The sequence below is a fragment of the Scylla paramamosain genome, chromosome 20 (assembly GCF_035594125.1).
Source record: "Scylla paramamosain isolate STU-SP2022 chromosome 20, ASM3559412v1, whole genome shotgun sequence".
NCBI classification, from domain to species: domain Eukaryota; kingdom Metazoa; phylum Arthropoda; class Malacostraca; order Decapoda; family Portunidae; genus Scylla; species Scylla paramamosain.
Window position 1 is genome coordinate 15,761,495 of NC_087170.1, and position 26,523 is coordinate 15,788,017.

Genomic DNA, 26,523 nt, shown 5'->3' on the forward strand with positions numbered 1-26,523 from the left:
TTCAGGACCACCACAGTGACATTAGTGCACATGAATAACTTAGGCTGTAATGTAATTTCAACCTTACAGCATTCCACTCAATCTGTTGCTTCCTTTCGACCATACTAAGCACCTATATCCCATAGTGCAATATAAAATGTGTTGGAGGAAAATAACACTGCTGTAGATGTTTAATGAACATGAAGCAAGTGATTAAATGAGAGATTAAATGAATTAGTTAAACAGTCAACAGTTTGCCCAATGTGACACAGATTTGCAGAGCCACAAATCTCCTTTTACATATCCCACAGGAGCTTAATGCAATATAAGTTGGTATCAGTGGGACTTTATTGAGCATGAAAACTCATTAAAAAATCTACCAGCAGCACTGGGCAAAGGTCAACAACAACAAAGTACATATTACAAGTACTATAAAGATAACCAGCATAGACCTTCCACTTTATCCTTTGATAATCAATTCTGAATCAACATAATCTCATGATAAATACATGTGATGCTTTTTCCTACCTGTCTTAGTCTAAGTACTAAATTTATTACAAAAAATAGCATAAAGTACATTTCCTTTTGCAGCCTAGGAACACCATGCTCAGGTTCTCCCACAAGCTTCATTGATAAAAGACAGGTGTTAGTTTGAGGGAAAGAGCATTTGGAAGACTGGGTTTATATCTTCCCAGGGATGCCTCCTGTATGGTGAGTTATTGTGTACCTGTCTCAACAAACAGCTGCCAACATAGATTTCTAATTGGTCCACCCTACACCAGTATAAGCCACACCAGCTCAGAAGCTATGAGTACAGAATGGTACAGTGCATATGTATAAATGCTTCATACTATTACTGAATCCCAAAATCATAAATGAAAAGATATGAATGATAAATAGAATTGATATATATAATTTGTAAACACATAAATGTATATCTCCTACACCTTTCAAGATGCCAGAGTCAACTGACTATTCTCATGAAACTGCAGAACTAACGACTGCACTCCTCTGATTATAGTGTTATAAATTAATTCAAGTGCTTTGTCTCAGGGGCCACAGCTGAGGGCACACCACACACTGTAAACACCAGGGAGATGCAGGAGCCAAGACCAGGTGTGTGTGTATATAACTGAGTCAATATGTGATGTAAATGTGGGAGATATTTTCATTTTCTTTTCGACATAAAGGGTCATTTGGTCAGTCAGTGCTTACTTGGTTCAGATATTCATAAAATCTGGAATTTTGAAGTATAATTGTTTCCTTCTTAAGGTTCTTCTAACTGCTCATATTGTGATTAGAAATGCTTGTGAAGAGTTATCACAGATGCAGCACCAAGCTTTATTTACACACTGCACTACTGCTATGGTCCATATATTTTGTACCAGTCATCAACTATATGACTTTCCTCAAGACTGATAAAAATACTAACAAGGCCAAAAAGACAATGTGGTGATTCCTTACAGCATAATAAAACATCACTTAGCCACTCATAGCAAGTACTATTCAGCATACTAATAATGAATTTTCTCTCTGTGATGATGATGATAATGAAGATGAATCTTGACAGGTGGCATTCACTGGAAATATATTTCAGTACTGCTGAACTTGGAAGTATCTTGATATTATTGTAAATGAGCTCTTCCCAGATCTATAATTATACAACACACACACACACACACACACGCAATAATAAACCGTTTATTATTATAATTGTTATTACACACACACATGACAAGTTGATTATGAAAAGATGTAACATGGTGATGTGAATCTGACATGTTACACATTAGGTCATACTTGTAAGTGATCCCCAAGGCCCAAGTCAGTTTTGGTTGACCTTGACTGTTGCATTACTACACACACACACACACACACACACACACACACACACAATTCCTGTGTCACTCCAAGCCCTCATGCAGGCACACAAATCCTCTGCTAACAGTCCCCTTGGACTTCATGTCTCTTCATGTGGGAGGCCAGGCCTGGGGCAGACCGGCACTTGAGGGTGCAGAAGGAGCACCAGTATAGACGGTCAGGTCCTTCCTCCCCTAATGAGTGAGTGATCACATGGTTCTTAATGGCTTCCCTGCCCTTCTCTTTCACATCACAATAGGGACACTTGAATACTCGCTGGTCCGTCTCCTCTGCTGACAGCACTCTGGAGGGGGGTGGTGGATGCTGGAGTGATGTGGACCGACGAGGCTGAGAGGCTTCCATGTGGACAATCTGTCGATGGGTGACAAGCTGCCTCACATTCTGAGTCACGAAAGGGCACAAGGAGCAGAAGAGAGATGGAGAGGCAGCGTCAGGGTGCTGGGCCAGACTGGTGGTGGTGCTGCCAGGATACAGGTGCTGGGACGGGAATGTCACAGCTGCTGGGGTTAGTACCACTGAGCTTGTAAAGTTCCCAGAGTTGGGGTGCAGCAGGGCAGGAAAACCTGAGGGTGGTGGAGGCAGTCGAGATTCCTGACTCCTGTCTTCAAGGCGACGCAGAAAGTCTTCGGCATCGCCTCCGACAGGGCCGTCGCGTGGCCTGGGCGCCTAAAACAAAAACAAAAAAAAAAGAGGGAGTAAAATGCTTCATTCTTGCTGATTTATCAGCCTAGAGATGGGCTTCCTTAGGACACAATTTCCACGAGAAATTTTCTGGTTGTAGATTTTAGCTTAATTTCCTTGTGTTTAGCACAGCTTTAATGTTCCTGATAAGATACAACAATTTTCTTCTCAGAGGAGATATCAACATTCATATAAATATAATTGTGTGGCTCTGTAGAACCATTGGAAAGGAGTCTGGGGCAAAGCAGCAGCAAAAGCAGCAAGAAAGACACATGAATGAAATGCTGAGAACATAATTCCAATTCAGCAGATCAAGAGCACACCAATGTTGTTATTTTTTTTAAATTTGAGTACTGCAGACATCCTCACACACATACAGAATGGGTTACTTCCGAAGTCCATATATGAGTATTCAATCTAGATTTTTTCATAGAACTTAGACAGTTTTCAAGAACACAGTTCCAAACCAGACGTGATTCACCTATCATGGAACAAACATGTTTCTTGCTCATAATCCTGTACTGGCCTTAGAGCAGACATAATATGGATAGGAATAAAACAACAAAAGTAATCACTTAACATGTATTAAAATTTGTACACCTCGCAGAGCTGGTGGTCAAGAGCACTCCATCACAGTGGGAATGACAGAAACTTCCCATCACTCCTGCACTGCTTGAGGCAACTGCCAGACACTTGAAAACAAGAACAGAAAGCACTCCCTTACTTCATCTCATCTTGCATCTGGCCTCATTGCCATCCACATATTATAACTGACATCTGCATCCTTTGTTTTCATTTCACATGATCTTGTGAGGATGTGTTTGTATGGAGTTTGCCACACTTCATAGAAGGGAAAGCAACAATGCCAGTGACAGGAGTGAGAGGATTGGTGGGGAGTGACTTCAAGCACAGGCTGCCAGACAAGTGATTACATTTTTTTGACACAGTGCTTACTAATAATGTGACTTTGGGAATGAGGGTAGGAACCAATGTTGGTGATCCTGCTTTGAATTAATAGACATTAGAACAAATGTATTTCCCTTAAAGCTTCAGAGAATGTACATATAGTGTGTCTTTTTATTGGTTAATTTTGTGCATGTTTCCTGTGTTGTATATAATGTATATTCTTACACAGTGTAGCATTCTCTCTTAAAAAAAAAAGGATATTAAAGCTAAACCAATGTTGCGGCACAAAAAAACAAAAACAAAAAAACAACACATTCTGCTAAACAATTATCATTATTCACCCAGTTAAGTAATTCCTAATCTGAAAAGCTACTGGTGACTCATACATACATAAAGACACAGAACACACTCTAACATCTTAATGGTTTTAGCTTTGGTTATGTGAACACAGTTTAACGAGAGGTACTCACAGACTGACACTGTGTGCGTCAGTCCACAAAACACAAGCCGGTAACAGATACATATAAACTGATGTCTGATGAGCAGCTCCTTCAGACACCTTTTACAATACATAAGCACAGAAGCTGGAAAAAATAGACTAAACTGTTACAGCATGCAACTGTGGCGCATAAACGAAGATGGCTTTTGTCAGGCATGAGTCCCAACAAGTGGGTGGTCCACAAGAGGCACAGAGAGTCCCAAGGTAGGGGTAAGGAAGTGTTGGTTTAGGACATGGGGTCTTGCCACTTCATTCTCTCACAGGCTTGTGAGTCCAAAGAATATGGGTGAGTTGTGATTTGTGAATGTTAAAGTCATGAATATTCTTCAATATGAGTAAAATAATCTTGCACATCTTGATTTCAGTGTAGAATTTCCATTGGAGAATAAAAAGTACTAGTGAAAATTAATTAAATGGAAAAATAAGAAATTTACCACTGGTTCTGCCTAACAAATTTTTTACTGAAGAAACATTTATAAGAAATGTAACTCATTCATAAATCCCAATTCACCTGTATTAACCTATTACTCCGAGGCTCCTTCACTATTTTTGTCATGTCGTCTCCCATGCCACTGCCACTCCTACAGCACAGAGGCGTGAGCTCACAAGCCCCAGGATTCATGACTTACTAACAATGCCAAGTGCCCTGCAAGGTTAAGTCCTCAAATGCATGTATGTCAAATTAAACTGTACCTTTGTTAATACCCATAGAAGTGTCATACAAACAATGAGCAAATTGATCTCCTAAATAAATAGTTGGGAACTGAACTCCAGGCAGGACACTCTCTCACACGAGTTCAAACAAGATGACCACTAAAGTCAAGTGGATCTTTTGGTGGCCTTGGCTATCCTGCCACTCTGCCATCCTTGTGAGTGAATCCCATAATAATCCTGCATATTTTACAACCATTTGTATTATGATCTTTTATATGTTGCAGTACATATTGATCATATGGCTGTATTTTCATATCCCTTAGACCCCAGAGTAAAGATACAGTTTTTGCTGACTGTACAAAAGCTTGCACTCCCTTCATCATGCATTTCAAAAAGGATGGTGCAGTAGTGGTCAGAAGTTAGTCACTCTCTGCACTCATTTCCACTGTTTTGTGTCTTCCTTTAACTTCAAGTCCTCTGATCTGCTGACAGTCTCCTTATAAAACTTGACAACCAATAGACTCTCAGCAGACCAGAGGACTTAAGATAGAGAAAAAATACCTAGAGAAAAAATACCTAACACAGTGGATGCACGTTCGGCAAGTTATCTGACTTCCAAACATGACTATAAAGATGTGGTCAAAAGGAATACCAGTGATTTGGAGCAATACAGACTATACGTACAAACAACATGATCAAACAGCCCTTATCAACACATAATTACAGCCTGTGCTTTTTTAGCCAGTCAGTCACTGTACCAGGTATTAACACAGGCAATGAATGATGTCTACTTTGTATTACTCCCCATTGCTACTTGATCATTATGAACAGGGGTTTATTGCAAAAGCTGCAGTACAATAAGTAACTTTCTTCTTTTTGAAATTCCACTGCACTTTTTTCCTAGATTATATCCACTCCAAAGCTAATTGAATGTTCCTTGGGGGGAGATATCTTTGCATGTACTGTTAACGGCACAAAAATGAGCTTGATTCTGAATGTAATAATCTAATATTAATTTCTGAAGCCACATACCCTGTCAATAAGGTTATTTGTACTTCCTCAAGCCTCGTGAAAGACAAATTGGTAGTAACTTTCCTATGGGTTTTATTTATCTCTTGTCACCAGCTGCTCCTCACTCCTACTGCTTACTTTTCTTTCATCAGTAGACAAAATAGTAGTATTCAATAGTCAAAGATGTGCTTATTCACTAGTTGAGTTATGGTTACCTATAAGTATTTGGCTCTAAGCGGCTAACAGTTATAATATGCATACACACAAACACATGCTATCACATTTTCTCTCTCTCTTTCACACAAGCACACACTCATTCACCAATCATCAGTAGTATCTGTGGGTAATGTAAGTTACAAACACTTTCTTTTAAACATAAGTATATATATATATATATATATATATATATATATATATATATATATATATATATATATATATATATATATATATATATATATATATATATATATATATATATAGAGCACTTAATAACAATAATTAAAGCCAACACCACATATCTACTCTACATCTATTAAGAGCTCAACTCAGGACTAGCTACAAGTGCCAATGTGTTTTTGGTATGGTAACATTTGGCATTAAAGAATTTTTCCACTACGTTTGTAAACAGACAGAATGAAAATCAGGCGAAACACTTTCTGAGAGTGTTGAAGAGAGGAACTGTGTGTCACAGAAGTGGATGGGATGCCATTCTTAAGAAGGCAGTGTTGTCAGCCAGCTTGTTATTCTGATCAGCTTCTAAAGGACAAGTGGATGATTTGAATACAAAGAATTGATGAAATGATTATTGATGAATATGTTTTTTTTTTTTTTTAAGTAGGAAGCACACTGGCTAAGGGCAACAAAAATCCAATAAAAAAAAAATGCCCACTGAAATGCCAGTCCCATAAAAGGATCAAAGCAGTTGTCAAAAATTGATGAATAAGTGTCTTGAAACCTCCCTCTTGAAGGAATTCAAGTCATAGGAAGGTGGAAATACAGAAGCAGGCAGGGAGTTCCAGAGTTTACCAGAGAAAGGGATGAATGATTGAGAATACTGGTTAACTCTCGCATTAGAGAGGTGGACAGAATAGGAGTGAGAGAAAGAAGAAATGTTTTTGAATGCTGAGGTCAACAACTACTGATCCTGATTTCAAATACTGATAAGAAAGCACAAATCAAGACCAGGACTGCTTGGTTAGAATGAAATAAGTAACAATGCCAGCTGGCTGATAAGATGAAATATACAACTAATCTTGCCTCTCAGTAGTATACAACTTTGGTATACCTTAATTATACATGTGTGTATAAGCATAAGAGTGTGTGTGTGTGTGTGTGTGTGTATGACTTGTTTGGTGTATAAGGTATCAGGCTTTGTGTTTCTGACAACCACAAGGCTTCTCTGGATGTTGACCATCCTTAGTCTTTGGTGAAATTCAAATGGAAGCACAACCTATGCCTCCTTGCAACACAACCTGCTGCCACCCGTCTCCCTGACACACCCTTAGTGGTAGGAAAAATATATTTATGTACTATCAACACCAAAGTAGACACAGGAGTTATGCTCTCTCCTACTACAGAGCAATCATATTTTGAGGCAAGCAAGAAATAGAAAATTGTCATGCAGTTTCATTTAGCTGGTGGATAACAGGCTACCTGATCTGTTCTACACATATCTTGGGATGTATGTATGTACATGAAGTATAAATAGTAATGAACTATGAACTATCCTAAGCACTCGGGAAACTAAAATTACACACAGGTGCTATAAAAAAAAAAAAAAGAAAAAAAAAGCAGAAACTATGTTTCAGTGAAATGAATGACAAGAAATATTTCTTTTCTCTTTTTTCTTTTTCTAACCTCAATGCGAACAAAATAACTAGTATCTAAGATTTCAATGGAAATTGATGATGAAAAAGTTAACTAAAAACCCTGTTCTTCTAATTCTCTTCTCTGTTCTGAACTATAAAATTCATAGAACAGATGGAACAAACAACTAGGTGTGGGAGAGAGGCAAGAGATGCACTGGTGGCAGAGTCGCCCTCTAGTCTTACCCTGATCAACAGAGTGAAAGCAGGAGTGAAAGAGTAAAATAAGAAATCAGTAGAACCACTAAGGATTATTTTACAACTATTGTTCTCCCTGATCAACAGGAACAAGGGTGAAAGAACATGAGTGTGAAGTACAGGAGGAGGAGGAGAAGGAGGAGGAGGAGGAGAAAAGAGGAGTGAGCTACTAGTCATCTGCCTTCTCTGGCTCTATCTCCTGGCGGTGCTGCCTCCAGGAGTGGCGCCTGACACTCTCCCATTGGGTGGCGCTGTATGGGCAACTATTACAGTGGTACAGCTGCACCCCGCCCAGTCCCCCACTATGGGTGCGAAGGTGACGGAGCAGCACACTCTCGCTTGTGCCAACGTAGCTGCAGTAGGGGCATTTTAGGGGGAATGCCATGGTGGCTAGTGGACTGGTGGCCGAGGTGATGACAGGACTCAGAGGGGTGAGGGGAACAGGACTGGTGGGTAGTGGGGACATGACTGGGGTGAGGGACTGGGGAGTGGAGGGGCTGGGTGATGTCCTGATTTTACCAGCTAATGGTGAGGAGCAAGAGACTATGGGTGGAGGGGTAAGAGAGGAGGTGGAGGAGGCGATGGAGAGGAGACCCAGTTCCCGGCGGCTCTTCACCCTGATGCGGCCCTACAAAGAAAAACACGCAGCTTAGCACACGTTCCTCCTCCTACACCTCCCCTACTCCCTGCACCCACTGGCCACTACTCTAACAGCCGTGCCGCAAAGTCCTGGTCTCCATTTCCTTTTCCCATCCATCCACAGATGACCTAGTCCCCCAGGAGACAAGCCAGACAGGAACCAACACCTAAACAAAAACAACCTCAACCAAGTTTATCCTTAGGTCACAAAGTGTGTATATGTTTATAATTAAGCCATAAGTATTAACAGTTACATGAATGCTATTTCACAAATTTCACTCAATAAAGAAAGCTTGATTTTCACAAGTAACAGGGTCATGTAAATTAATGTAGTGGTGAGGGATTGCCAATAAAATAAATATATTTCTAGTATCTCATAAACTAAGATAATGGATCAGGGAATAGTAGAATGCAATATGCTTGATACTAAGAATGAAATGCTGCAACTAAAAGAGAGAACATAATATCCAGACAAAGAATTAAAAAGATGTTCAGATCTCTATACTATGCAACAAGTTCACTATAAGCAAACCACTTTATCAAATCATTTTACCAAACAATGGTTTCAAATTTTCATTCCTCATTGCTGTTGATATAATGACATCTGAAGCACCTGCCATACCATCACATGTTAAAACTGTCCCAAGATTCCAATGTACAAGACTTCACCAGCAGGAATATGTAGGAGCTCAACACTCAGCCTTTCCTAACACAGCTATTTGGATAGAATGACGGACTGAATGTCGAGCATACATGTTTGAAGTGAGAAAACTGCCCTCCTACCCTTAATTTTTCACATTAAATCTCAATAACATTTACAGGGAAGAGGAAGCAGCAATGTTGTGGAGGCCATGCTCACTTGTTAACCACCACACAGAAAGGGAAGCAGCAGAGTTACTGATGCCCTACCTGTATTTATTATTATTATTCCTTTGACACATCTTTAAGCCCCAAAAGTTACTCATATGTGCCTCTGTGAGCTGTGTTATTTAGACTCCTGTTGACATCCATGTGAGGCTAATTTCATCTGGCTGTTCTGGGTATACACAAAGAATGAAAAAAAGCTGTCTACCTACCTATATACCAGGCCAGCAATCCCACAAGTGGTGGCCCAGGCAAAGCACTACACACACACCCATCATTCACACTATGAGCCTTGTAAGTACCACTAACAAAAATAAAATCTTAAGAATTTTCAGTGCTATGTTCCAATATGAAGTCTCAACAGAGCATCAGAAGGGATACTGTACATACCACACCTTTCAGCCAACACGAGATTGTCAACATACCTGTAGAGCCACAGAAAACTACTATACTTGGCTACCACTGAAAATACAATCTGACCTATGAAAGAATCCTAAGAACCCCAAGCCAGTATCCATTTCTCCAGTTTTGTTAGAATATATACTATTACTTTAAAGAATGACATGAAAACATGAGTATGGTCATCCCTCATTAACCACAGTTTCACTTTTATGCAGACTGCTGCCAACCACAAATTCAAATCACCCACTGCCCTCCACATCACACACACAAGCACATACCCGCCCACCACATAAACAGTGTTCCAACGGTCCAATGTTGTGTCCTGTGACTATGTGTCATTGTTCTGTCACACAGTAAACTTGCTAGTGTTAGCATCATCCCCTGTATTGTAAGAACATAAGCTTTTCTTCACCATGGCTCCTAAGACACCTGGAAAGAAACTGGCTGGGAACACTCCAAAGCGTGCAAGGAAGGTGATGACTCTAGAGGAGGTTAACATACTAAACAAATGGGAAGGTAAGTCTTCTTCTGCTGCAGAACAATTTTTTTTTTCTGTACTTAAACAAGGTTGGAGGTTGAGGGATGTTCTTAAGGGGGCACTAATTTTCCATGGATTTTCCTTATCCACAGGTATCTTACCTAACTTCTGTGGATAATGAGGAATGACTGTACTTGGCATAACTACAATAATGGTCTGTCATCTTCCATAGCATCACACTGCTTGCCTGTATAACACTACCATTATGAATCACAAGGACATGCAGCATTCTTGTTTTCTCAAAACATTGGTTTGAGAAAATACTGAGGTTAATTTTGGTTCTCTGACTGCCTTAGCTTCTCCTAATAAGAGAGATGTTTAGTTCAAGAGTAGATTATAATTATGAAAGACAAACACCATTCACAGCAAAAGGAGTGATAAAGTCATTCAAATCTCAGCACCAGCAGTTTCATCTGTGCCCTGTTGTATTGTCTAGGTTCGACTCAAATAAGAAGTGTTTTGTCATTACCAGTGCAGAGCATGAATGAAGTATAATGTGTAGCAAGTTTAAGACAAGTGAATAGGCTGGAAATACTGTACTAAATAGTGGCCTGTGCTATTTGTACAGATGGGTTTATAGTACACCTTGCAAGCACAGTAAGGAAGCTTAAAACAATCTTCAAATATTAGTTTATTAACTGGTCTACAGACTAACACCACCATCATTTCCATTAGATATAGACATCCAATAGTACTTGAATCACAATAGTTTCATACTATCTATATATTATTTACACTGAAATATATCAATTATATGAAGAACTCAACAGAACACTAACAGAACACTACGGCAACAGGTGGTGTTGTACCACCACCACCACCACCCGTTTATCAAGTTTCCACTGTCTGCTAAGAAAAGTTTCCGCCAGTGCTCCTTGGTGACGTCTCTTGCCCTGATAAACCCATAAAAAAATAATTGAAAAAATTTACCCATACTAGAATCAAGGAAGAAAAGCAAAGTGTCGGTAAGCCACATATGCTAGGAACATGCGTACAGTGACAGAGCACTGACTGGAGGAGGGCAGCAGGGGAGCCATGCTGTCTTTGGGGGAGGTTAATGCTTGGAACAACAAATGAGCACCGTCACCCTTCAGGTCATGGCGCCAAGCTAGTATTGCATTCTCAGGGTGGCAAGTGATATGCCTTTTCCTTTAAAGACTAGCCACAGAAGCTAATATTGCTACTAAAAACATAAACAAAAATAATAATAAAACATTAAAGATAAAGTGCCCATCAGGTATCAATTACAAGATAAATTACTCAATTGTTATTAACTGGATTTTTGATGCAGCAGGTATGATAGGTTGTGTTTATCCCACCTCCATACCTGTCTGTTACCTCATGACCAATTATTACCATCCTTGCTTCATCCTCTACCAGCCATCAGACCCAAGGGTGAAGATCTCATCTGTGGTGTGTGCATACTTTCTTTCCAGAAACTTCAAGTAGTAAGCTGGGTTGGCCTCCCCTCCCTTGTTGCATTCAATTTTGTTTTCCCCAACTGAGCTCAAAGATCCACATTTGTACCTCAGTAACCTACAAGAACTGGAATCAGTGCCCACTTTCTTCAGGAATTGACAAGTTATATAATTTTGTTGGCATGGTTTTCATCTTTGCCTTTTTGGTTTTATGTATATATATATATATATATATATATATATATATATATATATATATATATATATATATATATATATATATATATATATATATATATATATATATATATATATATATATATATATATATATATATATATATATATATATATATATATATATATATATATATATATATATATATATATATATATATATATATATATATATATATATATATATATATATATATATATATATATATATATATATATATATATATATATATATATATATATATATATATATATATATATAAAGGGAAAAAAAGCTAGCAAGCTGCAATTTTCATGCAAATTTTGGAGCTCTAGTATGCATAGAAGACAGCAACATGTATATATTGCCTTCATATTGTTCTGCATGTCGTGGTTAATACTGAATGGTGTGAGAGTAATGCCTTAGGTTGCAAATATCTTCAACAATAAACTGTCTTGTGATCAGATGGTTATCATTTATTCATTCATGGTGCAAATGCCATCTCTTTAAGCAGTTATTAATGGCTCCGGCACCTCTGAAACACTAGCATCACGTTATTAATAGAAGCTCACATAATTCACTTACAGGTCACTTTTCCCTAGCACTCTATCTGTGCTTGAATTTATTATGTATGCTCTGATTATATATTCTTTGTAATTGACTGTTATTGTCTTTGTATTGGTGTCCATGCTACTGTGTTAACATGAGATGAGATTACCCTCATTTGGGGCTGAGAGAGAGAGAGAGAGAGAGAGAGAGAGAGAGAGAGAGAGAGAGAGAGAGAGAGAGAGAGAGAGAGAGAGAGAGAGAGAGAGAGAGAGAGAGAGAGAGAGAATTCAGAAGGTAGCCAGAATCATACCGACATTAGACAGCAACTAAATAAAGAAGTCCATAAGATTATACAAGGCATGGAGACACAAAGTGAGCACATTAGGGCATGAACACATTATTTGAGCTGAGAGACCTATGTATTTTGCCACTAACTACTCTTCATGGCTTGGTAAGGAGATAAATGGCCCCAAAAAGCAGTGGGATAACATCTAATATCCACCATCATCTAATAAGTTGCAAAGGTAACACTTTTAAGTAATTGTTTCCCTCTGGTTATGTAAATTTACCTTCAGAGATTTATTTATCTCTTGAAAAATCACAAAGATGAACACAGTGGATTGAGCCACAGTTATTTGAAGCTCTCAATATCAGTAAAGTTTGTCATAGTTCATCAACCCTGTCCCTTTCCCCATCCACCCAAAACATGTGCTTCTATCTTGCTTCTATGGGTTATATCCTGGAGCTGTCTAGTGGCAATGGTAACCAACATGATGCATAATGTTTTGGTTACTAAGTTACTTCATAGAGATTGAGCTTAGCTGGATACTCTGCTGCATTAATTAATTTACTAACTGTATGTAGTTACCCAGAAAACTACCTTGCTTTATACTTTGCATCTTATTTCAGAAAGCTTTACTTTCCTATTATTTTCACTCAGACAGGATTGTACAGAATATTTATTTTATTTATGTCCATAAAATATGGGAACACTGAAAATATGAAATAAATATAATACCCAGACACATAATTAAAGTGATAATTGCATGATAGTGATATATATATATATATATATATATATATATATATATATATATATATATATATATATATATATATATATATACACACACACATACACACACACACACACGCATATATATATATATATATATATATATATATATATATATATATATATATATATATATATATATATATATATAATTTTATAAAGGTACTGTATTAACTATAAGTATTGTTTTACAATAAACAACAGGTATTTATCACATAGCTTCAGAAGCAATGATTACGGAATATACACGAAAGAGTAAAGAAGCTGCAACAATGACCTGCTCAGGCATAAAACTGGCAACACGGAACAATGGGAAACTGAGGTACTTAAAACTTTTCAACATCAACTGCAAAAGGAAAATACGAATGGTAACAGAATACTCAAGAGTTCCTATTAAGTAAATTTACAGTTACAGATGCACAAAATGTTAAATATTTGTGGTCAGAGTAAGTATAAGTGTGTTATGTCTATGTATAATTCAATTGCATAAAGAAAAGATAACTGGAGCAAAGATTGACGTAAGATCTTTGCAAATTGTCTCTAGACCGATATGTCTGTACTTGGCACAATGTTTGTCATGCATACAAGTTATATAGGATCAAAAGTCTGAGGGGGAGTTGTAAGGCTGGTCTCAGGCAACAAATGTGTATGAGCAACGCCACCGTCGAGCGTACACAGCAACAAAGCCAAGCCTCGGAAATTTCACCAGCAAGCATTCAGTGACGTGGAGAGAAGCAGGGCTGGAGGGGGCTCAGGCAGCAGCCAGCCCCCCCCCCGACCCACCGCAGGCAGGCATTGACAGCGCCTACCCCGTGAAAACTTTAAGGCACAAAATAATAACAAGAGAGTTACTAAGCCTGATGAATTCCTTTATATCTGTAGTTCACAGCATTTGTAGGGTTATGTGTATACAAGAGTGTATACATCATACAGGCACACACACATGCTTCCCTCTCTCTCACATATGTACAGGCACATACACACAATACTATTCATTATATTAGTTATGTCACATTCACTGCATCAGCTTGAAAATGAGAAGGAAAGGCACAAGATAGGGTAAAAGTCTGCAATTCTTAGTCTTCCTACACAATAGTCATGAACTCAGCATTGCATCACTGGCTTGGCTTGAGACTCAACTCATCATGAGAGAGAGAAGGAGAGTGGAGGTCTCGGCCACGGTTCTGGTTAACTTATTTATGGTCAGGCACTGATTCATTTTCTCCATGACTCTCCCTTGCTCGGGAGCTGCTCATTTTCTCTTGCTTGTCACTGAGTTTACACATTGTTTTGTTCGGGGGTAAGTGAAAGCTGCTCGGCCGTCTCCTGTCTGCTGAGGCGGCAGCACTGGAAGTTGTGGGGGATGCTGCTACTGAGGAGGCTGCAGGGTGGGTGTGGCAGTGGTGGTGGTGTGGTGGTGGAAGAGGAGGAGGAAGAGGTGGTGGTGATGGTGTTGGGGTAGCAGCATGTGTGTGAGCTGGGATGGGAGAGGACAGGACTGATGGAGAGCCATGAGGGTGTGGATGTGACAAGGATGTGGTCACCTGTGTTGTGGGCATGTGTCGCAGGAGAGGCAAGGGTTTTGCCTTCTCACATGTAGCCTTGGTGGGTGTGGGATATGGATCTTGGTCTTTATTGTAGCTCTGCTTAATGGGAGGTTCAGGGCAGTGGTTGGACTTTTTCAAGGGCAAGACATGGCTTGGGTTCCTTTTCCTGGTGGCATCTTTATCATGCGATGCTCGGGATATGCGCTGCCTAATGGATGCATCAGGAGGAAGTGGTGGCCCCGACGGGGTGGGCACAGCCAGGGTGTGACTCACAACAGGCAATGGTGAAGTGGTGATGGTGGAGGCGACAGGACCTGTGGTGGTGGGCTTCACAGTCACTGGGCTGCCTGGGGTGCTTGGCTGTCCCTGGTCTTGGGAGACCCTGATCTGTACTGCCTGCAGTAGGATCCTCATCTCATCAGTCATCTGAGGCTGGTCTTGAGAGTCTATAGTAACTGGGGCAGACTCCTGTGGGGCAACCCCTGAGGCCTCTATCACCACAAATGACTCCCCTTTCCTCCCTGGAGATAGGAGGTCCCCCTGGGAGACAGACATGTCCTTTGAGCACCTAATCACAGGAGAGTCCATCACAAATATTGGGTGAAGCACTTCATCAGAAGGACTGAATATTGAGGAGGCCAAGGACACTGCCCCTGAGGGTGAGATAGAGTAGGGTGCCTGGCCAGCAGACAATGGAGAGGTCACAAGAGTTGAGGTGAGAGGAGAGGGGAGGGACGAAGGGATGATCTGCCGCATCACACCTGGGGGCACTTCACTAGGGTTGGCTGATCCCCCTGAGGAACCCTTGAGCAGCAGGGCCTTGAGTAGGGTCTCCTTCTGAGGGGATGGGGACTTCAGTGTAGTCTCCATGCCTAGGAAAGGCTGGGGGGCAGCATCCTTCTTAGTAGGAGAATTGGCCTCATATTCAGCAATGGTGCGGTCAGTTGGGAAGGCCTGTGGCTCCCCGTCGTGGTGTGGCTGTTGGAGGATGAGTTGGGGCTGAGTAACCCTCTGCTCGCCCTCCATCACCTGGGTCTTATCTTTATACAATACAGTCAGTTCATCCTTTTGTAAAAAACTGACAGTCTCTTTGGAGAGGAAAGGCATTATAGAAGGCTCTGTACCTTGGGGTTTGGGAAGGATGGGCTTTGGGTCACCAGATGCAATCATGAGTTTCTTCATCTCGATGGGGGAGTGAGGCAGGCCGCTGCTACTGCCACCAGCACCTCCGCTTCCACTGCCTCCACCTCCACCACTGCCACAGCTGCCACTGCCGGCAGAAACTATGCTAGGCAAGAATTCGTGTTTCACAGAAAATTTGGAACCTCTGCTCTTTCTGTTTTTTATGTAGGCCAGCTGCTCTTTGTGGATCTTGCTGAGATGGGTCCTCAGATTAGAGCGCTGAGTGAAATCCTTCTGACAAATTTGGCACTGATAGGGCTTCTCCCCAGTGTGTGTCCTTACATGGTCCTTCAGATGGACGGAGAGTCTAAATCCCTTCCCGCACCACGCGCACTTGTACTTCCTCTCCAAGTCCGCCACCTACGGGGAAAACAAAAGGGCTGCTATAGATGGTCGCAAAATCAGCTATATTCCTCTCAGCATCTACAGCTAGGAACCTTTTTTTTTAAATGGTCCAGATGCAAGGCCATGGATGAAGACTCCAAGCCTGCCTTCCTCTGACTCAACCTTCACTGTTCTTCTAGTGTTCTTAAGGGGTTAGTAGTACTAGATCTTCATCACAGAATTTTGCAAACAGGTCAGCCATCCAACTTCTTGTTTAAGTGAAAATTTTCAGCACAGATCTTTCTTCACTGTCATCTGTAACAATATTTCCTTTCAAAATAGCAGATTGCAGGCATGAATGATATTACACACACACACACACACACACACACACACACACACACACACACACACACACACACACACACACGCACACACACACACACACACACACTTTTCTTTTCATATCTATATTCATGTCATAATGTCATTGATTCATAGATGATTTCTGGTCTCTTTATAGCATACAAACATTCAGAGAGGCCACGAATGTTGGCCTGTAAGGTCTTTTTCTTTCTTACACACACACACACACGGAGAAGGGTAAAGTTGCTTGCCTCCTGCTCCTGCCAGAAAACAGTCACAGCTCTATGGCTAGATGAAAAAGAACCACAGCACATAAGACAAACCTAAACTGTCTCAACTCAGACTAGGACTCAAATTTGAGTTCTTGTACACACACACACACACACACACACACACACACACTACACAAAACGACACAATTTCTATTTCCTTTCAGTATTAAGACAACAAAAAGTCAACTAAGTAAAAGTATAGCTAACAAGCCCAATACTATATTCTTGCACCCGTAATAATAATAATAATAATAATAATGATAATAATAATAATAATAATAATAGCAACAACAATGAATGAATGAATGAATGAATAAATGAATAATACATTGAAGATACCTCCAAACTTGTTTTTTTTTTCTATTTCAGGTAAAGGTATGGATTTTTAAAAGATGGAAAGTGTGCATGTGTGTACAATGCAAAGAAATTATACAGCTTAATTAGGATCTAACACTATTATGTGGAATTTGTAAACATTATTGACTTTACTTTTCCTCCCAGGTCCCTTCAACAAATGCATGTGGGTAGCAAAGAAAGATGTGTTGACACCCCACCACACTTAAAAAATTCAAAGGAGTAGACATGCATCTCTCACAAATGAAAACTTTTTGTTTCAATGCTAAGTAATTTTCACGCACTGTTTTTCCTGCTTGACAGTTCATTTTCTTCCTTCTATAGATGTAAATGCTATTTCTACCTGACCAGTGCAAAAGGAAATAACTGGCTGCTTGACTAAAAAAGGGCCATTAAATTATGAATGTGTATCAAATATAATGAGAACTTAAGTAATCACACAAATTAATTTAAAGGTATGTCATGCCTCAGTTCTGCATGTGTGTAAGAGAGAGAGAGAGAGAGAGAGAGAGAGAGAGAGAGAGAGAGAGAGAGAGAGAGAGAGAGAGAGAGAGAGAGAGAGAGAGAGAGAGAGAGAGAGAGAGAGAGAGAGAGAGACTTTCCAACTTGAAAGCAGTATTTATTTGACAGGACCATGACTTTTTATTTTTGTTATCTAGCTAATTATCTCCAACACAGCATTTACTCCTAACATTTTAAAAGTCATGAAGATAATAAAAGATGAAAAAAACTTGCACACACAATTTAGAAATACACTGATGAACATCCTGTTCAGTACATACTTCCATTAGGTTATCTATTCAGGAAATTTGTCTGTGTAGGACATGATGCAGAATTTGTTACTGACTGACTTACAGCACTGCAACAAGGTCATGTAACACTGGTCATGGTTACAAGAGAAAGTTCCCACTCATACTAAGAAACTGCTTTGAGCCAGTAGTAAATTCACAACCTCTAAGCCATCAGTCACACACTGCAACATAGCACTATTTGGCCTCACATGATGCAGCATTGAAGTTGTGACATGATGGCCACACAAAAATGCCTCATATCAAAAGCAGGATTCTGACAGGCCATGAGTGAGGAAGCAGACAAAAGGAGCAGTCAGTGGAAATGCAACAGAGCAAGCACCCAATGGGAGTCAAAAGCTGAAGGAACTAGTTGTTTTCACAGTAATGAGTAATGGCAACCATTTCTTTTTTATTACAGAATATGGTTTTGTTTACCCAAATTTTACTAAAATTAGAACACAGAGAAACTCCTGAGCACTCACAAGACATCTGAACACCTGCAACTCATTACCAGAACATACAGCTATGTACAAGTCTTACAGCTTCCAAAACAATGAAGAATCATAAAACAATAGTTACATGATGATGATGATGATGATGATGATGATGATGATGATGATGATGATGATAAAGATGAGTAATGATTTTCACAATGGTGGTGATAAGATAAGTTTCTTTTACACAAAAGTTAATCCTTCCTTGGACTACAAAATATACAGCCACACACAAAAATTCTAGTAACACTGGGGTTTCACAAAATTGTAATGCCAAAAAAACACCAGCAGCAGTACATAGGAGGTTGATTTTTTCCTTCACTTTTCCAAACAAAAGAAACAACACACTACAAGACTATGAAGAAAAGACAGGAATGATAAAACTTCTAACCAATGACTAATTAACTGATAAGGAAAGAAATGGGACCAACATCATTGGGCGGCTTGTTCAGGATCTCCAGTAATGACAACCTCTCACTCTACCAACACAAATCACTGCACTAATGTGACTGAGTTAATGGCTGATTCATTTAAACAAGATTTCCTTTATTAGGCAGAACTAAGAATTTATTATTGCACTAATGGAGGGCAGAATCTTAAATTCTAAACTTATGCAAGCATTCCTGGCCCTTGGCATGCCTCAGTGTGTAAAAACAAGTAATGAAAGCTTTAGAATACTGAGAGTACAATGTACCAACAGTAACACTCATAAAGCGTAGCACACAGATTCAACCACTTAATTTCTTTATTTTCATACTAAGATTTATTTTCTGATTTTTATCCTCTTACAAAAGACTAATCCAGGATAAAACTTTTCACTGTAAACAATTATAATTTTCATTCTATATCTGATATTAATGAAATTCAAGCATTACTTCTTTTCTAAGACATTGGTAAAATATAGGGTAAAGTAAATTATGTCATTCAGATCACATAGCAGTCTCTCCAAAAAGAGTCTGCAAGAAATATACAATATAACAATTCATTACAGCCAGTAACTCTGTTCAAGTAACAATTAATGCACAACAACCTTACCTTCCTTCAAGCCATGAAAAGTGTACTAATGGTAAATTTTTCCAATTGACATCGGTCAAGTCTCAAACCTAAAAAAAAAAAAAAAAAAAAAAAAAACTACATAACAGAAGATGAGTTTGTTGACAATGAATGTTATCAAAGACAAGTTCATTGCAACACTGGCAGTGAAGTGACTGACATGATAGGCACAACAACAAACCCATCCTCATTAAAAGCTTGTAACAAAGGTCTTGCAGGGCAGCCTTGAGAACCATGGGGAAAAGTTAAAGAATGCAGTAGTAAAAATAATAATGTGGTGGTCTAAAGGAGGCTGAAGGGTGGCATGCTGCTGACATCCAGGACTTTACAGCCTGGTTGGAATCTGATTATGAGAGAGAGAGAGAGAGAGAGAGAGAGAGAGAGAGAGAGAGAGAGAGAGAGAGAGAGAGAGAGAGAGAGAGAGAGAGAGAGAGAGAGAGAGAGAGAGAGAGAGAGAGAGACAATAAAAAATAAATAAAAATGTACATCTATCTAATGAGAGTACATAACTATCTTAATAAGTCAGAACATGGAGGTTTAAGGGATTTCTGACTTTGTAAGAAGCAATACTCTTGCTTCTTATCATAAAGAACCTTTAGATTATTGGCCAATACAAAAGTAAAACTTGCCACCAATGTGCACGAAGACCAATACTTGTGTCTACTCTCTCTCATCAGAACAGTCATCCAAGTAAAACATGCCACCAATATGCATGAAGACTAATACTTGTATCTACTCTTTCTCATATGAAGTCACCACACCTCAATATATTGCAAATTTATTGCCACCACCATTAATGTATTGAAAGGGAAATCACTGAATCTAAAATACTTTCACATCTGTGAATAAAAAAAATAGCTGCAATGTCTTTCATTTGAGTTATTCATTAATCTATTTATTACAACATTCTCTTGAAATCCCCAATGCATCTGGAGAGAGAGAGAGAGAGAGAGAGAGAGAGAGAGAGAGAGAGAGAGAGAGAGAGAGAGAGAGAGAGAGAAATTACTTTGCCCTCTTGACATCCCAGGTTGCCCCACACAGACCTCTGTTGCCAAGCAGACAGAACACAGCAAAGGAATACTCACCCCCTGTACCTCTGACTCTCCATGTTCCTCCAGGCTGCCCTCAGGGTAGCTGTCGCTACCCCCGTACCCACCCATCTCTCCATCGCCGTCCCAGTTGTCAGACTGAAGAAAATTGAAATGAAACACCTACACCTGGCTAACCATTTTTTTAAGATTCATAGTCCATAGTAATACTATTCACAATTTCCTCAAAGACCAGCATCAAGCAATTGTCCTTTTCAGTTTCACACATCATTATCAATAAAATCCTTGGAAGGATTGACAAGTACATGGCAAAATTTAGAATTTTAGATTGGGTACAATTTCTTACATAAAATTTTGATAGTAGAACATGAATAATGACCCCTTACCAATATAAACTAGCTATCTCTTGTACAGGGCTCCTGTAACAAACACATCCACACCTACATGCTTCATATTCTTACTTAAAGTTTGAATAAGTACTTGAGTGTGACTGACATGCTCAAGTTATTGCTATGATTTTATACATTTGTCGTATGCCTTTAAAATGATGCGAAGAGTACAGCTATTTGAATCATGTGGATGCATGTGCAAGCAAACACACATGCACACACACAAACACACATGCTTACCCCTTGGAGGCCTGAAGGTCCAGGAACAGCTCCATCAGGATCTAGATGCCGTGGATCTGAGACATCAGGTTTAGTCTCATTTTCCTCAAAGCTCTCATTCAGGTAGCCTTCAGGGGTCTCAGGGGGATCTGCTGCCTCTTCCTTTATGACAGGGACAGGAGTGGTGTGGGAGGGGGAGGAGTGGGGCCGGTGAGAGGATGGTGCAGAGGTGGAGGTGGGTGTGTGAACATGGGGGCCTGAACTGCCTCCCTGGGGTGTTCTGGAGGCCTGGGTGGTGAGGTTGAGTGAGAGTGACTGTGAGGAGTGACTCTTGCTGCTGCCCTGGGAGGTTGGAGGAGGTGGCGGGGGTGCCTGTAGGGGCTGCTGGGAGTGTGGAGGTTGTCTGAGGTGCACTAGGGAGCTGAGGTCTGATGGTGGGGGCAGCACCTCCATCTGTATTCTACCCGATGCGGAGGTGGAGGAAGAGGATGACGAGGTGCTGGTGGTGTTGTTATTGTTATTAGTGGTGGAGGTGGAGGAGGCAGGGTGTCTGTCATCCTCCTGCAGGTACCGTTTCTTTTTGGAAGGGGGCGGACTCCCCTCCCTCTCATCAGCGCCCCTCCTCTGGGTTTTGTGAGGCTCATCGTCAGGGATGGCCAGCCCTTTAATCCTAAGGCACTCAGCGGTTTTTATAAGGCTGGGCAGTTCTGACTGAGCCACATCCACCTGACCCAGGTACATGTAGTCCATTAGGTACTCAAGGTCCTGTCTCCGCACATCCTTCAGCACAATGACTATGCTGGTGCCACTGGTAGAGGTAAATATTTCACTAAAGTATTCACTGCATGTTGAGAGCACAAACTTGTGGGCTGGATAGACCTGCCCGTCGCAGGCCAGTGTGACATCAGTGTAGGTGTGCTGCAAGGGGAAGCAGAGATAGTTTAGTGAATGAAAGGAGGATGAAGATTTGTTAATGGTGCTATATAATAAGCATACTACTAAAGTTTTACAAGAATGTATGAACAGTATGTCCACTTGATCACATGTCTTATATCTGAATACTTTCTCAAGTGGAAAAAAATAATGATCATCCATGAGCTTTCACTAGTATATATACATTTTGTAATATGGTACGTTTTGAACATCTGGTGTATACGAGTACTTTGCAGCATCTTTCATATATTAATTTACATGTCATATACACTTGGATAGTTCACTACATTACAAGAGAAAATACATAAACAAAAAATAACAATGACAAAATATTTACGTGCCTTTTCTCGCAAACCCGAGAGAACTTGGAAGAACGTAGACTTGTGGTTATTCCACTTTAAGGACAGAAGACCTTCCTCCATCTTGCCAGCTGTTAAGTGGAAAAAAATTCAACATTGAGCAATCTTCACCACCACAAAGTCCTCACTGTTATCTATAATGTAATCTCCCCACTGTTTGTAAATAAATACCACAAAGTACTCAGTTATCTGTTATGTATTCTTCCCACTGTTTGTCATTTATCACCACAAAGTACTTGCTGTCATCTATAATATAATCTCTCCCCACTTTGTCATCTCTCCCTAGGTTCTCTTCTCTATTCAAACCCTCCACATGACATGCCTCCCCTGGACTCTCCCACACCTCAGGACAACCTGTACTCAAACTCACATCAATTATACTGTTCCAGGAAGCAGTTTATGAGGTATTGCAACACTATTCTACCAACCTGACAAAGATTTTTGAAGTAATGTAAAGAGTACCTATAGTTTTTATTATAGAGTATTATGCAAGGTTGAGAATTAAATATTCAATAAATCCAATGGAGAAATGGGAGTGTGTGTGACTACTCCTGGGGGGAGGGGGGGGGAGGAAGTGCTTGGGGGTGTGTGCAACACGTTTGGAAGCAGGGTGACCTTGAGTAGGAGTGTGTGGTGTGCACCCTCACTTTTTGTTGGCTGAAATAATTTTCCTGGTCTTCTAAACAGCTGTGTATGAACTGAATGGAACTTTTCAATGATATATGATGAGTTTCATTTTATCTTTTAAGGTTTAGAGTACCTATGATAAATAAATTTTAAAATATAATGCACAAATATCTCAATCTAAATAAATCAAAACACCATATCATGTATTTCATTTTCAAATACACTCAAAGCCCTTACATTATTATTTTTACTTTTTTTTAAGGTAGATGTGGGGGAGGATTTGCAAATAGAAGATTCCTGCCCCAGAACAAAGGACAGACAATGCTGAGAGAAGGGAGTCCTCATAGGTACATCCACAACAAGTCTGGGCTTCAATTCTATCATGACTCAGATTTCTCACGAGTGGCATGACAAGACAGGACACTGCAGTGTGTGTGTGTGTGTGTGTGTGTGTGTGTGTGTGTGTGTGTGTGTGTGTGTGTGTGTGTGTGTGTGTGTGTGTGTGTGTGTATATGTGTGTACCCCTCCTGCCTGCCTGTCCTTCAAGACCTGTTATGGTAAGAAACACAGAAGCAACCCAGGCTGTCTGTTGTGGATCTTTCACCAGCTACTCAGCCATATACACAAGTCTATACCCTTACTCAGTTCATTCACTAAGCTGTATAAATTTACATAGGCAACTGGAGAAATGTAAAATTCAACACTTAGACTAGTACATAGCAACTCAAACAAAACTGCTTACTCAAATGAGTTTTCTTAAGGACTTGCATAAAATAACATAATCAGAAGTTACATTCAAAACTAAAACAATTATAATCCAAATATTAACTTACCTGATTTAACTATTTACCAACTATTATACAAATACAAATGCCACTAAATAATAATAATAATAATAATAATAATAATAATTCATGCATAAGCATTGCTCACACTATACCTTGACCAATATAGCAAACCGAGACCTTAAGTTACTATGCCCTTTTAAAGTAATCAATTATTCTAGCACCACTTCTGAATAAGGGGGTTCTCTCTCTCTCTCTCTCTCTCTCTCTCTCTCTCTCTCTCTCTCTCTCTCTCTCTCTCTCTCTCTCTCTTTGTGTGCTCCTCAGACTGGCACAGGGATATAACATTACCCTTATTGTGCTCCCATCATACATTAAAAGAAGCTTCCCATGACGCCAGCACAAAACATGACTTTCAGTGGGTTATGCTTATGGTTAAAACATGACTCGACGATGCCAGACGCTGCTAAAGGTATGCTGGTGTCAGTGTAAGTCAGCGCACTGCGGACTTTACGTATAATGTTGGGTCACCATAAAAGACTACCTTATTATGTTTTGTTATTGTATGGGTGAAGTGCTCATTGTGTATGGGTGTTATGTAAGTGTGGATGTAGTATAAATATAAGGAATTGTGTGTAGGTGTATATCTATATTCGATTTCTTTCTTTTTTTGTGTGTGTGTGTTTTACAATATTCCGTACATATTGATTTCATATCGACAAACGTGTATAATTTTACGTAACTACTTGTCTGAAACTTACGTTTCCTATTTATGTTTTTTGTGAGTTAACGTCAACTATTCGAGGAGTATGGATGAGTGTATGCGTAAACAAATGCACAAAAGCTTGAGTGCAGTGAAACATGGGCGACAAATAAGTTGGCGATGGCAACAGAACTAAGGGGACTACAGACGCAGAAATCTGTCCCTTCCTAAGAACGAGATGACTCAACCACTCACTCCCTGTCCGTCCCTCCCTCCCCAGCTCTCCCAGTCCCTTCTCCCACTCACTCACTCACCATGCCGGCCACACCCCACTTACACCACACACGTACAAACACCACCGCACTCAAAGACACGTGGAAGGAAAATCAGGTGATGAGAGAAAATGAAGAACATGAGGGCATAGGAAAGAGAGAAGGGAGAGGTTAGAAAAAAATGGAAAAAAAAATGGGAGTGGTGATTGCGCGGGTGTTGGTGACTCACACAAGCTACGCCTCGCCCCCCTGTGCTCCCCCTAGCCCCCCACTCAGCTTCACTTAGGTACCATAAACCATCTGCTACACAATTATAAAACGTTTGTTACCCGAATTTATCTTCAGAATTGTCACATATCCTTCACTCACTCAGTCCATTTAACCACAAGGGAGGGATTGACACTAAGGAACTTGAAATACTTCTTCTGGATTAGTAATATCAGAGAAAAAACCTAGAAAACCTGTTAATTCCTCGACCGCCATTGCGCATATCCCTGCCTCAACCTCCCATTCCTGCTATTTTATCATTTTCCTCTACATTTCACACTTATTTATGGGTCACAAGATAAGAAGGAAGGTCTTGTCACTCACCTCCTTCAGTGTCCGCCGCTAAGAAGGCCGTCTGGCGGGTGGGAAATGCATAAAACCGTCTAGCTGGAGTGAATCGTGTAACCCATGTTTAGCTTCTCAAGGTCAGCCGCTCACAGGCTCAGGCAAGGCCGCTCAGTCTTTTAAAATTTGCCACATCACCTCTATGCATCGGTTTTCCCGCACCCTCGTGATAATTTTAAATAAGATTGGAATGTCTTTTTAACTTGGGTGCGGCTCGTGGTGTTTTGGGGTACGTTTGTGCGGGAAATGCGTAAAAGATATTGAGAGGATGTGCAGCAAACGTTAAGCACTCACGTCCTGCTTCTGCTTCAGCCTTTGGTTTCGGTTTCTTATAAATCATACAATAGTGGTCCTTCTCGTGTTATTATTACACAAATAAGTGCTCTTGTATATTTAAAGGTTTAATTGCTTTATTATCAAGGTATGGCTTTGAAATAAGAGGTGAAATAAAGCGAAAGAAAGATCCGGGTGATATATTCGGACGACGGGAACGAGACTGGAAACGTAACACGCGGAGGAACGTTGCCAGATGTCCCTTCCCTCGCGTTCCCACAATGTCAACGTACTTACTAAAGACGCACATTTAATTACGCTTCAATACCCTAACCAATATTATCAGAGACAGACACACAAGCAACCTTGCAACTTAGATAAATAAATGTGTTCGTCTACTTATCGTAATCTGCGGGGTGGAAGAAAACTGATGAGTTGCACATTGCCAACATAAGCATCTACCGAACAAGGCCTCGCGAGGCTACTACCAGTGCATTAAATTAGCAGAATATTGAATTTTTAGTAATGTGTGTGCCTCTAA

The 26,523-nt window shown here is 40.0% G+C and overlaps 1 protein-coding gene across 2 annotated transcripts in view; it reads right to left on the reverse strand.

Annotated features, from left to right (window-relative positions):
- The window catches only part of LOC135110455 (protein abrupt-like), a 43,410-nt gene extending 17,352 nt beyond the window's left edge, over window positions 1-26,058 (reverse strand). The window contains exons 1-5 of one of the 2 annotated variants that reach the window (XM_064022807.1): window positions 25,689-26,039; window positions 22,693-22,781; window positions 21,440-22,336; window positions 20,847-20,948; window positions 14,235-16,467 (exon numbers count right to left, since the gene is read on the reverse strand). In XM_064022807.1, coding sequence (XP_063878877.1) covers window positions 14,572-16,467; window positions 20,847-20,948; window positions 21,440-22,336; window positions 22,693-22,773 — 2,976 coding nt within the window. In that variant the 5' untranslated portion in view covers window positions 22,774-22,781; window positions 25,689-26,039 and the 3' untranslated portion in view covers window positions 14,235-14,571. Of the gene's footprint in view, window positions 1-14,234; window positions 16,468-20,846; window positions 20,949-21,439; window positions 22,337-22,692; window positions 22,782-25,688 lie in introns of those variants that run through there. The other variant, XM_064022808.1, reaches the window with a different exon arrangement.
- Between the last annotated feature and the right edge of the window lie 465 nt (window positions 26,059-26,523).